The 16,590-nt window shown below is 47.3% G+C and overlaps 1 protein-coding gene across 2 annotated transcripts; it reads right to left on the bottom strand.

The window, feature by feature from the left end:
* Nucleotides 1-12,726: 12,726 nt before the first annotated feature.
* On the bottom strand, nucleotides 12,727-16,291 carry spry1 (sprouty homolog 1, antagonist of FGF signaling (Drosophila)). 2 transcript variants are annotated; one of them, XM_086222744.1, is made up of 2 exons: nucleotides 16,064-16,291; nucleotides 12,727-14,802 (listed from the first exon to the last, which is right to left on the bottom strand). In XM_086222744.1, exon 2 carries the CDS (start codon nucleotides 14,742-14,744, stop codon nucleotides 13,659-13,661), a length of 1,086 nt encoding a protein of 361 aa, XP_086078870.1. In that variant the 5' UTR covers nucleotides 14,745-14,802; nucleotides 16,064-16,291; the 3' UTR covers nucleotides 12,727-13,658. The 2 variants fall into 2 exon arrangements, with proteins under 2 accessions (XP_086078870.1, XP_086078869.1); XM_086222743.1 differs by having other exon boundaries at nucleotides 12,727-14,799.
* Between the last annotated feature and the right edge of the window lie 299 nt (nucleotides 16,292-16,590).

The following is a 16,590-nucleotide window of genomic DNA, read 5'->3' as shown; positions in this document are numbered from 1 at the left end:
TGGGTTCAAATCAGCGACACCGCAGCAACAGCACACTCTCCACCCAAGCGTCCCAGCAGCTTCCTCCACTCGACAGAATCATTTATCTCCACCTCCATTATCTATCTATCCACCGCTGCCTCCACCTTCACGTACAGATTTTTCCCCATCTTTTATTGAAGTGATGTAACTTCATGCCTTCGTGTGGTCATAATTACCAAGGCCACTAGATGGCATCTGTCACTCACCCTTCAGAAGAGCTCATTTTGGGCTCCCTGTCGTTGTGAATCCTCACCGTTGCCTCAGCCATTAAGGCCCCGTTGTTCATGAAATATTGATTTATTTGGCCGCGACCCTCAGTTTTGTTGCTGTCACTGAATAGAAAGTGAAGACTGAGCTATTTCTATGTTTTTGTCTCTGCCCGGAAACGCTGGTGTGGATGCAAATCATTGTCACATGAAAGCAGCGTTTTAGAAATGAGACATGCCTGTAAAGATGGCGTCTGATAAGTGGGTCAGAGCAGCAGAGGAGCCCACCACCACTCACTTTTGGCCGCTTCAAGTCACGTCACATAAACAATGGCATTTCATGGGGAGAGGCTCGTCTTCCTTCCTGCCTGGCTTCCTGTCGATCGTTCTGCCTGACTTGGCAAACTCAATGTGTCTTGCGCCCCCCCCTCCCCACCACCCCTACAGCCTGCCTCATCACCCATTCCTCTCTGAGCAGACCCACCCCCCCACACCCACCCACCCACCTCCCTCCCTCCCTCTTGAATCCGACAGCCGAGCTAGTTAAAACTAAAGACAGGAAGGAAGAAGGGCACGATGAAGAAGAAATGATAAATGACAAGTCTGCAAGGTTCTTCTGCGGAAGTGGAACATACCAAGTTAACAAGCAGCGTTCATTGACATGTAGATAGCGGTGGTGGTGGGGTGTGAGGAGACTCAATGCGCTGTTTGACACCTACAGTGCACTAAACTTTTAACCCCGCCCACGACCTCCAGTCCTTTCTCATGCGGACCCTTCTGACCAGATTGATGATAGCAGTGCACTTCCTCTGCAGGGAGCGTGACCTTTGCTTGAATAATAGCTGACTGTTGATTAGCCTGTCTCATTACCATTCAAGGCTAGCTGTCATTGTTTGAGCTTCCACTCTGGAAAATGATGGATCGCAAAATACGTGCAAAAATATCGCACATGGTCCAGAATTGCGGCTGCACATCTTAGTTTATGCAGTGATTTTGATTCACTGGTTTGCCAAATACAGTTATTATTCTAAAAAAAAATAGCAGAGCACTTGGGTACTTTTTAACTCATTCATCCCTTTGTAATAATATCTCTGTGTAAAAGAAACACCAAAAATCAGCCTGTCAGGCTTTTAAAACTAAAAATTCACAAATGTGAAGCTGAACTCAACAATTAGGTCAGTCGCTGACCTTTGCAAGTTTGTTATTCAATTTTAGGGGCTGTAAACTCCTACAGTGTTTATGGGGTGTACTTCCTGAGGATGCAAGATAGCCTTATCCGTTTTATAGACCTATTGAGGTCAATACTAGATCAACAAGTGTGGTGCAGAGTCAGAGAACATTGGCAACCTTTAGCATGTTGAGTGACAATTTCACCTGATCAGAGCGATTTAGTGCCAGTTTCCTGAAATCCTGACTGTGGGCTTTGTTATCTGGGGCGCACAGTAAGTCATAAAGTCCAAAGCATACCAGTCTTTGATATCTTCAATCTAGAAAACCTATGAAGCAAAATGCTGCTGCCCCGCTTTCGTTAGTCGTGTTTCAATTTGAAGCTCAAGCAATTTTTTTTTTAACAAACCAAATATTCCAAAGGGGACATGCGAAATCGGTGAAGAAAATTGGTGAGACAATAAGCATTTTTGTCAGAAGACGGCAGAGAATGCAACGTTACGAGCGACTGTGAAAAGCACAGGAGAAGATGATGAAAGAAGCAGTGAAAGTCGAGGAAATTCCTCCAGGAATTACTTTTAAAGTTGTAATTTTTGATTAGTGCCGGTGAGTGTCGGCCATGCTGCTACTGTCTGGAGGCAAAGATGAAGTCTGGGAAAATCTGTGAGGCCACCGGCAGCGGAAACAGCTGGTGGGTCATGTTAGTTAAAGATACGTTCTATCAGAGCGTATCTGAAAGAAGGGATTTCATCTCCAAAACTTAAGAAAGGCACCAAAAAACTACTCTGAACCATTACTAATCAGATCCAGTGGATCAACGCCGCGGGTATCAGCACGCCATCAGGCGGCCATATCAGTCATGTCTAGCTATGCAAGACTATGGCTGTGGGACGGGTTTCTCGTTGAAATGTCACATAAGTTTAAGTATAAATTTGCAGTCAAACAAGACTTCTTGCAAGGTTGGAGTCGACCTGAGGCTCCGTGTCCAGAAGTGGATGACAATCATGAGTCAGTTAGACTCAGGGTTGCTGGTGCACAGCTACATTTTTTTCTTGCTTTAATGTGTTGGTTTTTTTTTTCAGAGGGTCTCAACATCACATGCAGCAACAGCATGGAGCTCAAAGGTCGGTCATAATTCCATCAGGCCATCAGACGCAATGAAATATTTCCTTGACCTGACAGCCATCACACAAGAGAGGAGGAGCAGAAGCTGGAAAAAAGAACACAAGTGGAGACACAGAGGGGGATTTCTCCCTCTACTGCAGGCAACACGCCAGCCTTGAACCAGGACTCTTTTAAAGTTGCACCTGTACAGTGTGGTGGGGGCTCATCTGGAGGTTTGATGTGGGTGCAACATCCCCCCCCGCGGGACAGGAAAGAATAGCAGGGGGTCTTTGTGGTCGACAAAAGCTACACTTCATATATATTTTAAAGACACAAATACGAGGGAGCAGCCTGACTCTGCCCAGCCTTCCCTCAAAAATTGACCTTGGCGCAACATCTCTGATGTTCCCATGAAGACAAATGGAGCATTTGATGGTGGCCAAACACGTTACGAGCATGCGCCTCCGTTTCATCGTAAAGACGGGGCACTTCCAGACAGCTGGTTTCACTTTTTCGTTCACTCTCCTTCCTCTCTCGCTTTCTCTCACTTTCCTTTTGTTTGAACAAAGTGTTCCTCTTTTGATTCATCCTGAGTAATGGTGTGATATTCGCAGGGCAGCTGAAGTTTCCTTTCAACTTCTCACACGGCCTTCACAGCTGGCCGTCTGTGGAGCAGGACCCTGGAACAGATGCAGACAAAAAAGCTATAGGCTCCCGCGTGACGGCTATTTTCTTCCATCCTCCTCGCACTGACTTTTGGACCTGTTGGCATGTAAATGTGTCGGCGGGGAAAAGCGTCATTGTGATTGCGGCAGTGTCGTCAAAAAGATGGAAAATCAAAGTGACTCTCGTGCCGTGTCTCTGCACCGGTGTCCTTCACGTCCTGTCACCGCCCCTCAGCACCAATTTCTGATTTTAAAATTTCTGTTGAATGTTAAAAAAAAGTAACGCGCATGCTTGTGTAAACTGTCTGCATCTTTTGGAGAAAATAAAATCTCAATAAAACGGGACCTCTTCCTCTTATTGGTGTCTTAAGCTCCTGATCAGACGTCAAAAAAAATTTTAGTCTCTGTTTTCATACATGTGATTAAAATGTCCTATTTTTTTCTATTCACTAGTCTTTGTATTGCATTTTTTTTGTCAGATCCACCAGTTTGGTTTTTAACTTTGCCGCTGTAACACCAAACACCATAAATCTGTGAAAATAAGCATTATATACTTTTATATGTTGCATTTTTCTTTCTGTTTCTTAACAACAAAGTGCATAACTTTTAATCGAGAGGTACTAATACATTTACATGTGTGAACCTGCTATATTTTTGTCCCTTTTTTTTCATGTGCACACATCGGGATTAGGACCAGTGCTGTGTGAACTTTGCTTCCTTGAAATAAAAAGTTGTCAGTACACATAATTCAAATAATCAAACTTTTATGCTGTAAGTCTCTCCACTACGCTTCACCACCCAGAATGCACCTATAAAAACATTCAAGTGTATCCTGATGATCTGAAGTTTGCTCTGTTTTTCGTGCTACCGTGACTCTCCAGTGTGCTGCTCTTTCCGTTGGGCAGGATTAAACATCCCTCTACAAGGAAAACCACTTTGGAAATTTGGGTCCACCGAGAGAGTTTGGAAACCAGTGCGGCCTTGCGCGTGTTCCACAGGAAGCTGCGCAGGCTTACGCATCTGCATAAGATGACGATGGATGTGTGAGGGTCGACACCCAGCCGTAGCCTCGCTGAGCTGAAGCTGCTTCAAGTGGCAAATAGCAGCCTTCAGATCTCGGTACACACCCACATGCACACCCACCACTCTGGCTGAGTAGTGATGTGGAAAGGAAATTCTCCCGGTGGTACACCAGCATTTCTGTGTGCTCCTTCAGGGTCTGCACACATCCTGCGAGGTGCCAATCATGCCATAGTTGACCATGTCCAAGCCTTGCCAGGAGCTGTGATTGACAGGTTTGTTTTCATGAAGGGGGTGTGGTCCCCAAGAGTCAAGCTGGGTTGTATTATGGGGGGGGCGGGAGTGGCTTCCCTTAAGGTCCCCTTTCTCTTGAACATAACACTGCCATTGACAGACAGAACTCTGCGTCTCACAGTTTGAAATGTTGAAGACGGCGGAGATGAGAAACGATCAAAATACTGGGTCATTTATGTGAGTAGAACCCGGACTGGATTTTTTTTTTTCCTCATCTGTTCTTGCTTGTTGCTCTTTCTATTAATGCACCCCTCAAGACTGTAGAACACCCCTTCTCCCACCCCCGCCCCCCACCAGTTTCAAAGACCTGGAGGAACAAACGTGTTTTTGAAAAGATGCAACGAGGGTGGTTGAGTCGTCCAGTCCTGTAATTCCTTGACACATTGCCTGCGCTTGAGCATAAGCCTAAAATCAACAACAGATAACCCTTTTCTGTGTCCCCTCTCTTTGGTCTGGAGGGGTGTGGAGGTGGGATGGGGAGTAGGGGGACTCCAAAGCTTCCTGTTCTGGACACCCCCCGCCCTGGATTTGGGGCTTGAGACCATAGAGGGAGGGAGGAATGGAGGGAGGAACGAGCAGGGCCTGATTCACTGACTGTAGAGGCCTGACTGTAAACAGCCAGTAAGACGATTATTAAAAGCATTTTAAAGGAACTTGATACAGCACTGCTGTCATCTGTTCTGACCACAATCCATTTATCAGAACCCCTGGCCAAGAAGATGGATCTGTTCTGGCTTGATGATCTTCCCAAAGCAACTTGGACTCAAGAACAGGAAGTCATATCTTACTGATAGATGATAGATTAAAACATTGCTGATATCCTTGGATAATCATCACTTCGACACCGATATTCATCATTTTTACTCTGAAATATTTTTTTCAGAAATACAGCAATCCTAAAAACATGTCACACTCTTTTTTTAGTTTCTTATTTAAAGCTATGGGGCCCTATTTAAGCCGTCTACTGTGCCAGGCACCAGGCGTTTGGCGCTATGTGTGACCCGTTGGTCCGGGGCGTGTCCAGGACCCAAGTCTGGGATAGAAGTTGAGTAAATTTAAGAGATTTCCAAACAAATATGAACAGTATCACTGCAACCATGTCTTCCCTTCGGCTGACGCTTCCCAACGCAGAAAACCGACACGGGGCTTTTCATTATCAGGACGCAGTTTTCCTTTTATCCGGAGCAGCAACTCCAGAAACATTTCTTCGACCGCTGGTTTTTCCTGCCGTACGTCCACTGCTCGCTGCTTCAGCTCTGTCCAAACTTTATTGAGTGACACAACTGCAGGTGCGCTGGCGAGGAAATGCGACCACAGACACAAAATTTGAAAAACTCAATATAATGTGAAATCCAGGGAGTTTAACCTGGTGGCGATGCGCTGAATAAGCATCATTAGGGAGGCTCTCGGGCACGAGGGACAGCATTTATGTGTAAAAGTTGCACACGATGAATGAAATGTCTCCGTGTTTTGGGGGAGGTGGAGGAGAGGTAGAAGAGGGAGCGACATGAGGTCATCTCCTTTATGGAGGTAATCAGAGTTGCCTTCCTGTCTATTCTCTCCTATTCACACAGCCTGGCCGTCATTCCCAACGTGAAACTGGACACCGGGGGTTTTGTTATGGGTTCACAGCTCCAGAGAACAAGGAGACAAACAAGACAGCACAAAAAAGAAAAGGTGGCGTGTTTCCCCTGGAATTGTAGCACTGCTGTAAAAGTGAAACTGTAGCTAGAAAAAACTAGAAAGTTAGTCTTGGCGTTTGTGGAGTGCTCTTCCTTTGATTGAGCTCGTAGTTTGATGGCTGTGTTGTTTTAAGTCTAATTAATCTAGTTTGTGAGGTTACAGCTGAGGAGCGCAACCACAGAGGGAAAAGAGCCAAAGCGGCGGGTGGATGTCACGCCTCCGATTGGGAAAACACTGAATCTAACCAGGGGGAGCTGTTGTGTTTGACATGGTTTTTGGAACATGTCCGTGAAATATCTCCGATTTGATTTAAATAATTAAGATCGGAGCTTTAATTATGTCATGCGTCTCACGAGCAGCAGACCCTCAAGCAGGCATGAAAGTCATCGTAAACCCAGCGGCGCCTGTTTATTTAGGCTGCTGTGAGACTGAAATAGACTTTAATAAGACTCAAATATGGGAAGCGTGAAGTCATCAAACACACATTTCTCTAAGAGTGCATCAGCAGAACGAGGTATGATATCACTGCCAAATGCCACATCGATACATTTGTTGAAGACTTTGGGGGCGACTGTTACTATAAGGAGGTATGCTAACACTTCCCATTCACCACCATTCACTGTGCTGAGCTAATTAGCAGTCAGTGTCATTAATTTAAAACAGCTCTTGTTTTGAACAGATCCACCCTTGCCAACTAGCTTTTCATTTCATGGTGTGTGTGTGTGTGTGTGTGTGTGTGTGTGTGTGTGTGTTTCTATAAGAGACATTCAGCTCTTTTTTGCCGCTTCCATCTCGGTGTGTGATACTGATACTACACTGCAGCATATAAATACATTATTTCTGAATATTCTCTCTTCTTCAGTTGCACTGTGGAATTAATACTGATAGAATACCCCCCCCACACACACACACACACACACACACTGAAATTTGGATTGTTGCCAAAAACGAGCTTTGTGGCAAGCAAAAGTTTGAAATGCATTGTGGGGTTTTTTCCCAACATGAAAATGTGATCATGATAAACTTAATTCCAGGTTGCTGGATTCCTAAGCAACTCCATCGTGTTTATGTGGCAAAATGAGTCATTTGTATCTTATTGTTTAATTCCACTAATAGGAAATGACCTCATCCGCTATCAACAAGACGAAGGACACTAAAGGAAGAGAAATGAAGGTTTATTGTGTACCATTGTGAGTTTTCTGGTGTCACGAGTGGAGCTCTGCACCTCCGTCAGGCCGGAGATGAGCCCTGGCAGGGAACGTAGATCTTTACCAACAAAGGCCGCCACCTGTCAGTCGACCACACAGCAGCCTCAAAGGTCCACTGATAGCGGAAGATTAAAGCCTATCTATCTGTTTCTGGGGAGGCTCTCTTGGACTTTGGGGGGGCGGGGGGTTGTCAGGACAGGAGGGACCATGTGGAGGGGTGAGTAAACCGGCAACTGGGTGGTTAACTGTCGTATTGGGACATGATGGGGGTTTGGCGCAGGACGGGGGGGGGGGGGGTGTAACTTCCACCCGGTGACTGGCTGACTGATGAAAAAAAAAAAGAAAAAGGCAAAAAAGAAAGTCCCTCATGACCCCCACCCTGTTGCCCCCCAGCCGAGAAGAGCCGGACGGGACTAAAGCCCCCCATTGTTGTCCTCTCACACAGGATCACCAAGGCCCCGGCAGTGAGAGAGAAATGGGTGGGTTGGAGAAAGGAAGGGGCTGGTGTGAGGGGGTACGCTGGTGGTGTGTGTGAGAGAGAGAGAGACATGGGGTGGGGTGGGGGGCTGAGGGGGGGGGGGGGGGTCAGCCTGCCAGCTCAAACACAATCGTGTGATAGGACTTGGCCCTATCTAATCAAGGGCAGGAGGTCACTTCCGAACAACTGGGCAATAAAAGATTATTTCCAGCCACATAACAGAGGAGCCATTGGGGCTGGGGGGGGGGGGGCACGAGATGGGGGAAGGGTGGCTGTCTGTGAGGGGAGGAAGTGAATTGAAAAAAGCCAGCAGACGGGAACCATCTGTCTGGATGCAGAGTCTAATCTCAAAAAAAAAAAAGAAAAGGGGGGGGGAGAAGGAGGGTGAGACAGAGCAAGCGTCCTCCTCTTCCTCACAAACAAATCTACCCATCAATCCACTGATCTATCTTCCCGATCTATCTATCACATGTGCGTATGGGATGCTTTTTGTTGTTGGGGCTTGAGATATCAAAGGGAAACGCAGAACAAAAGTAGTTGTAGGGGGCCAGGAATGCAGCAAACACAGAACCGTCCCCCGGGGCCGTTACAAGAAGGACAGGGACGTGATCTTGTCAGCGACGGGCGATGTGAGGAAAAGTTAAAGCAGCTCTGAGTCAACAAGAGACGTTGCCGCTCAAAATGTTCTTGGATTCCTGTGGACTTTTACGTAACGCGTCAAGTCACGGTGTAATATCGTCTATCTAGTTATTTCTCTTCCTCAGTTTGTCCTCATTTCAGAACATTCCTCTGTCAGATCTGCAAAAGTCTCCGGTGAGAGCGACACTGAGACAAAGACCCTGCTGATTTAATTAGCCAGCAGAATACAAACTCACCGGCTCGTCTGCTGGGCCCGAGCGCTGGCAAAGGCCTCGCAGGAAGGATGAGACACTTTGAATACTGATGAGTCAATCGTGCTGATGAAATAGGAGCCATTGATCAACTGTTGTCTGCAGCAGAAACAACAGCTAGCAAATAATTGGGGTGGGGGGGGGGGGGCTTGTGTGATGATTGTGAAGGGTTGTGTATTGTAGTGATCCACCAGCCTCATTATTATCAACAGCCCCTCCAACTGGCCTTTGTCCATAAAACTTAAGATAGAGACAAGAGACAGGAAGGCGACCCGGAGAAGAATGTGGTATCAGATAGCTAGCGACGCTAACAGGTTAAGAGGGGTGTGTTTGTGTGTGTGTGTGTGTGTGTGTGTGACTTTTACACAGAGTTCCTGTGGGTGCTTGTGTGTACCCAGGAGCAAATGCTTAAGAGGTTCAAACCCCAGTGAAACACCTCCATCTTGAATAGCCCTCAACACCTGATAAAACACCAGGTTGTCCCTACAGGCTCTTTATGGTTCCAGCGGGGGGTGGGGGGGTGGTGCTCGGGCGCACAACGCTGCTGCGCCCCAACAGCCGGCAGGACGTCTGATGCGGGCTTTTTCATTTTGGCTCATGGTTTCTTTGTTTCAAATCTGAAAGTTCAGTTCTTACATGAGGTGCATTCAACATTCCAAAAAAAAACAATTCAACCCCCGGAACAACCTGATCCTCAAATGCCTCGGAGAAAGCAGCTCCACGTTGAGGTCGAGTGAGGGACGCTGATTCTGAACGACGTCCCGCACTGGACACTCAGAGGGATGTTCCATGCAAGTGTGGAAACCTACAGACTTTTGGTGACGTGATGAAAACCTGCTTGTTTGGTTAGGATAGTCCCGCAGTTCAAAGTTCTCCGTTACCCGGCGTTCCGTTTTTAACGTCACATTTTAATGCCGCAAAGAGGATTTTGGGGAACATGAAATGTCCCGTTTTGGATTTTTAAGAGGAAAAGGATCCCTAGTTACTAACTGTACATTCCCAGAACATTCCCAGAACGTCCCTGCTGGTGGAAAAAGATGTCACATTTTAACATTCCCCTATCTATTTATTTATTTATTTATTTTTAGAAACAAGAGGGATGATGTCTGGTGAAATAACTCCGGAACATTCCATGCGTCCTGGGAATGTTTATGGAATCATGATCAGACGTTCCCTCCTGTTCTTTACACTTTTGTTTTCAAGCATTCAAAGATGTGAAGTTCTTCACAGGGACTTTGGAACAACCACACGTAAACATTCCCGGCGTGTTCCCAGGGCCTGAAGTCACATTCCTTCACCCAAATTGTGTGTTTTTTTTAATTGGTTCCACTTAGGTGCTTGCTCGTAGCGTTACGTGAACTTTCACTTGGAGAGGTCCTTTTTATATTCCATTAAAATATTTCCAAAACATCCCAAATGTTCCCCGTACGAATAATCTCCCCCTGACCTTTAACCCCTCACCCATCGTGGAATATGCTGTAGCACCTAGCACCCTAGCACCTAGCATGTAGCTTTATATGTTTAAAGTAACCTTAACTTGCGTGTTCCTGACACGTATGACGGTTGAAGCTCACTACATTCTTCTGAACTCCATCATGGATACACAAGCTTTTCCCCAGCAAACTGCCAATGTAATTTTTTTGTTTTTTTGTGTGTGCAGACACTGAATTATGGTAGGGACATTAGCAAGACCTGAAATGTTTTATGTCTGTCTAATATTTTTTTACTATCTAATATTTTTTAATGTCATTCTAATCCTGCGGAGGCCAAGTGTGGATGTTGGAGCGCTTTCTAAACACATCAAATCTCACATGTAGCTCCAGCACTCCCGAGATCTTCCAAAAAAAACCAAATATCTTGACTTTTATAAACTTTGGTCATCGCGCTGAAGTCCAAAGCGAGTTCTTTTCCACACAAAAAAAAAAAAAAGAAAAGAAATCCACCACATTTCCTGTGATTGCTAATTTCTATTTATATGCCATGAAGGGAAATAATGAAAACCAGATGAGGAGGTGCAGGAAAGCTGAAGCAGGCCTTCTGGTGATGATGAATGCTGTGGAGGAGGAGGACTGTTTATAGAGTGCACCGCTCCACCAGGCCGGCAGCGATGCCCTGGCTTAGAAAAGGACTGCCCCAGTAGGATGTGTGGGTTGGAGGTTCCTCCATGACTCACTTGGTAGTCATGTGTGTTTGCACTTGCATGGCCCCAAAAAACCCAAAGCTGCATCAAGGGACCCGCCAAGCCCGACTACTCCAAATAGCATTACGTGGGCGTGTGGAGCTGCTAAATTTACTCTGAAACAAGTGCAAAGAGAAGGAGGAGGTTTATACCGTTGAATTACTTAATAGTGACTCTGATTTTTTTGTGTTTTTGGTTGTTGTTTTTGTTGTCGCGGTGTTTAGCGGCAGTCCCATGAGTGAGATACAGTTACAGAGGCGCTCACGTGGCGGAAAGTCAGTCCAGAGAGGCCTTACATGTTATTGTAGACATCTCCACAGATTAGATCAGAGATTGAGGAGATACGCTAACAGAGCCAAGAACTGGAAATGGTGGGAGCAGGATCTGCTTCCTTATTTGGTTTAGACTGGAAAACATCAAGTTAACACGGTCTTCCTGTTCACCACCTTCTGAGTACAGTTTAGATCTCTTCCAACCCCCCCCCCCCAAAAAAAAAATGTACAGGGGAACTAGAAGTAAAACCTGCGGTGTGGGGGGGGGGGGGAGTGGGGGGCCTCCTATTGTTCGCTATCATCCAGGAGCCAGGAGCAAATGGAGCTCAAATTGCAGCTCTGAAAAGCAACAGGAAATTGACAAATCACTAATCCACTCTTAACTATTCAGGGTAACAAAAGGTACATTCCGCTAAAAAGGGGAAGAAAAGCACATTAAGTACAGAAGGCCCATTTGGTGGGACGGTTCATTTCATGCGAACTGCTGACCAGCTGAAATAAGGCCGTCGTCCCGAGAAGGCCTGGTCATCTTCATGACAAAAGTAACCGGATAGTTCCTTTGTGCTCGTGTTTGCCGTTCGCCTCTCATCTGAGAGGTATTCAAACCACCGAGACTTCCCAAGATCCAGAGACGGCAGCACCTGAGGACGTCACATGTGGCTGATTATTTTCGTGCCGGCGCAGCAGCTTTCCAAACCTAAGCCTCCGTATGTATTTTTTTCTCTCTCCTTTTGTCCTGGAGAATTTCCTGGTCACAGTTTGTGTTTCCCCAACTGTTGGTATTTCTAGCTGACCAACCAACTTTCAAAGTGATGATCTCATCCCCTGGGGGCCCGGAGGTGGGGGGGGGGGGGGGGTGGTGGTGGGGGGGGTCAGTGGGGGTAGAGGTGGGGGTCAGCGGACTTCCCAAGTGATAAATTCACTGACAAAAAGAGGCGGCCAAATGGAGCAGTATGGGCTTGGGGGGGGGGGGGGGTTACCGCTGTCGCTGCCTTTAGTGCAGGAAATGTGCCATAAAAGCTCAGCATTGATAGCCCCGGTTTATTATCTTTGAACAGGTGGCCCCGGCTACTTGTAATGGTCGCTCTCATTTCTCAAGGCTCTGCAATATGGACACCATTTGGGAGTTTGGGAACATCCCGATTCTAACAGCACACGCAGGGAATAAACTACCGTGCAGAATTGTGTGGTGACTTGTTGGCCGGCGACTGGAGCTGGGGTTTGGAAGAAGAGGCTTACTTCCTGTACGCGTGGAAACACAGAGACTCTGTTGATGCTGCGGGGCTCATCATGTCAATGACCTGTATTGTTTAGATTTCAAGGTTACTGAGGAGAATCGCAGCAAAGGAACCCCTCCAAGAATGTAAACACCCGCGTTTTAAGCTGCTTTCGCTCACAATTTTCACCGGGAACCGCACACTCGTCATCGACACACACGCGCCAACACTCGAGTCATTCACTGCACCCCCCCCCCCAAAAAAATCATCTTTCACTCCTTGAACCTGTTTTTACAGCACAATCAAGACACCAGACAGTGCTATTTTTCATTAATTAATATATTTTCTGCATTAAAGTTAACATAGTTTTCTTTTGTGCCACCCTTTAATTTTTCAGTAAGTATTTGATATTTTGTTATATTCAGACATGAGTAAATTTAAGACTGTCTCTTGCAATAAATATCATAAAATAATAGAGCTTCACATAATAAATATTTTTTTTACAACAAAAAAAAAAAATGTTTTAACAGACATTTTTTTTTCTTTTAAAAAATAGCCAGAATTCCTCTTATGGATTTTTGAGCATACAATTTACACAAAATAAACAAACGAAAGAAAAAGAAACATGGGAAATGCCACAGAATGCGTATGAAGATGGGTGGAAGAAGAGAAACATATCCAAGTGGAGGGAAAAAAAATACTATGAGATGGATGTGCTTTTGTTAATGCGACATGAGCAGAGGAGCCACGGTTTTAGTGTGGTAGCAACCAATAATTCAAACATACCTGCTTGCTATGAATACCAGGTAACAGCTACATAATTGCCCTATAGTAGATCGTCCTTCACAGATTTGGTGAGAGGCAGCTCACGGCGGGCACAGAGACCCTGCGGACACTGCCTACCTAAAACGGAAGAAAAACTTTATATATATATATATATATATATATATATATTTATATATATATATATATATAGTGTTAATGAGGAACTGAGGATAGACATAGAAACAGTTAAGGCAAACACTGGTCTGTAAAAACATGGTCCTGATCCAGAAAAAATAAAAATAATTGAGTGGTTTTCGTTTCTCCTTTTGCTTAGCTCCTTAGGGTTCCGCAGCAAGGAGGGGAGACGGGTGGGAGGTGCTTTGAATGTTTGATAAACATTAATTTGTAACTATCATCATTATCATTGTCATCATAAGATCCACATCAACAACCTCCCGCGCACACACAATCACAAACGTGCAGGGCCAATCAGGAGGGTTTCTCCTGGCTCTGTGGCGCCCAGCTCTCCAGTTTGCAATACACAGTGTTGGAGTTCTTGCAACGACAGCCGGGCCGGTTAACCCGGTCGTAGCAGCCCTGGCACGCCTTCAGACACCCCTTGACAGGTGGGTAGCATAGCAGACAGGGGAAGAGTACCGACATTAATCCCATGCACAGGAAACGAGAGCAGCAGTGGGAATGTGACAGGGAGCAGGGGTGGTCAGCACATGAGTCCCCCTCATCGTCATTGGAGCAGTGGTAGAAGATGCCTTTGACCAGGCACATGCACGTGCCGTGCTCCAGCGCGCTCTCGGCAGAGCAAAGGCATTGGCCGTTGCACGCCAGACACGAGGGCAGGCTCCTGGGGGCCGTGCAGTCGCTGCACTTGCATTTCCCACAACGCTCGCAGATGAACTGGTGGCCAGCAGCAGCCACTCCGTTGCCAGAGGCAGAAAAGTCTGATTTCCCTTTACCCGGGAGCTTCAACGGAGCCTCTAGTGGAGGCTGGTGGAAGTGAGGTCCCTGCTGGGGCTGTAGAAGGGCCTTGGGCTTGGGCTGAGTCCTAACAGGCCGGTCTGCTCGGTGGTGATGCTGCAAGTTCATGCCGGACCTGGTGGGGGGCGAGCATGCCAAGAGTCCCTGTTCAGAGGAGGCGCTACTGTTGCTCCCTGAACTGGCAGCACTACCTGTGCTAGTGGAGCGGCTGAGCCCCGGCACCCGGGACCCACCGTACTGCTGCCCCCCTGCCACAACCACCATGCCACCCCCAACATGGTGATGGTGACCAGACGGCCGGTGCTCATAATTGTTGTTCACATTGACAAGGATGACCTCGTGAGTTCTCTCCTGCTTGTCCTGGGGCCTGGGGGGCATGCGGGGCACAGGGGGCCTCCGTACCACTGAGGGCCCCTCTGTGTACTCGTTGGTGGAGCGGATGGCCTTGATTTGGTCCAGGGAGAGAATGGCGGCATGCTGGAGCTCCCGCTCGTAATCCGACCTCTGCCGGCTCTCTAGGGAAGGCTGCTGGATCACCACTAATGAACCGCCGGGGCCATGTTGACTTTGGAGCTCCATCTGGGGGGATCACCACTTCCGACATTCACCGTGGACTTGGCATGCATCGGAAAACCTGCTGGGGGGGGGGGGGTGGTCGGGGAGAGACAAAGGAGAGGCAGGGAGGGAGGGGGGACATCATCAGAGGGAGCCAAAACATGGCAAGACTGGCAAACAGAGACGGTTCTGATGGGACACAACGGTTTCCCCAGAAAACAAACAGCATTTCTGACGACTGTCTCGATTCCGGCGCCGCGGCCACGAGCACCGACAACAAAATCATCAAACGTCTGACATCCACCAGGCGGTTCCGTTCCTCTCAACACACGTCACTTCTGATCCGGTTAAATGCGGCAACCCGGGAATAAAGTTGACAATTAACAAGACTTTTTTTCTTCTTCTTCTTTTTTTTGTACCTTCCACCCCAATACGCACGCATCGAAACTTCAGCAGGCCCTACAAACACTTCCCCTGCTCATTTACATTTGTATGACTAGTTAACATTTAAATGCGCCGCGGCGACGAAAATGAGGACACGATCCAAGGGAACTAAATGAGCGGCCTCACTTAGTATTCTATTACTCCACCAAAAAAGAGATTTCAGGGAAATGAGGACAAAAGTGGAGAGAGAGAGGGAGAGAAGAAGAGAGAGAGAGCGAGAGAGAGAGAGGAAAAAGGTCAAAACAAGTTCCGACAGAATTTTCTTAGAAAAAAACCCAAATGGAATTAAAACGTCACCACGTGCTGAAGAAAGATACATATCTCGGTATTAACTGACAAAAAAAATTAAAAAATTGCAATCTTTATGCCATTTGAAAACAAAAAGTTTTTTTTGGGGGGTTATGACGCAAATTTGCAGCATTTGCACCGTCTGGTTGCGCTTTGACAGCGATTTTTAATGCTACTTAGCAAATATTTGTCTTTAAAAAAGTGTGAGGGGGGGGGGGCGCACCGCGACAGGGACGATCCGCGAACAGCAGACGTGCGTAGTGATAAAAAAAAAAACAACAAAAACGGGATCTTGTGAAAAACAGCACCGAGATCAGGAGACACTGGCGGACGCATCCAAATAGACGGTGTGTGTGTGTGTGTGGGGGGGGGGGGCGACTTATGAATGAAAACAACCGCCGTGCGTGGGGGAGGGGTGTTCGTTACAGCACAGAGAGCCGCGGAATGGACGCAGGCGTGGAGGGAGCGAGCGGCTCCGGGAAAGTGCCGCGCGCGCCGGTGTCACTACACCTTCACACCGCGTTGAAAACCTCTCATAGGAAATAAATAAAAACAACAAACCCCGAAAGACACGCAAACAAAAGGAAAAGTGATCGAATGCTTGTACGAACCTATATGCAACCATCCACGACGTCGAATCCATCCACCAAACGGCACGTTAAAACTCCATCCTGCTGGAAGAGGCACCGTCCGGGCTACAATGCATCACATTCACAGCCTGGTTAATCCAATATTGCGTTATTTCCTTTTTCTCTCTCCCTCTCCAAAGCAGCAGCGTGCATTCGTCCAGCAGAAAACAAAGTAAATCCACGGCGGAGCTCTGGAGGCGGAGGCGGGGAGGGCGGAGGCGGGGAAGCACCCGGGGCTCTGCTGCGCACTTGAGAGGCCGATCTGCGGGTGAGAGTCGGCTACAGTCCCGTAGCTCTGGAGGGGGAAATCAAGAAACGGACGCCTCGGGAGGCGTAAAAGCTCGTGTGTGTTTATGCGTATATCCAAGAATTTCTTCTCCTCGGGTCACTGTGCGGCGCCGGGCTGAGTTGGGGACTTGTTGCGGCGGCCGTGGATCTGCGCGTCGTCAGGTCGCAGGCGGCGGCTGTGCGCTCCGTCCTGCTCCGCGGGCCCGTTCAGGTCTGAATGA

This window comes from Aulostomus chinensis, chromosome 13 (assembly GCF_037954235.1).
Source record: "Aulostomus chinensis isolate RoL2024-O1b breed Wild chromosome 13, RoL_Achi_v1.0, whole genome shotgun sequence".
In the NCBI taxonomy this organism is placed as follows: domain Eukaryota; kingdom Metazoa; phylum Chordata; class Actinopteri; order Syngnathiformes; family Aulostomidae; genus Aulostomus; species Aulostomus chinensis.
Note: the sequence above shows the minus strand (reverse complement) of the source record. Positions and strands in the feature narration are given on the sequence as shown.

Bases quoted from the DNA above. Each gene is read 5' to 3' on its own strand.
- spry1 (XM_086222744.1), bottom strand. From the start codon at position 14,744: ATGGAGCTCCAAAGTCAACATGGCCCCGGCGGTTCATTAGTGGTGATC.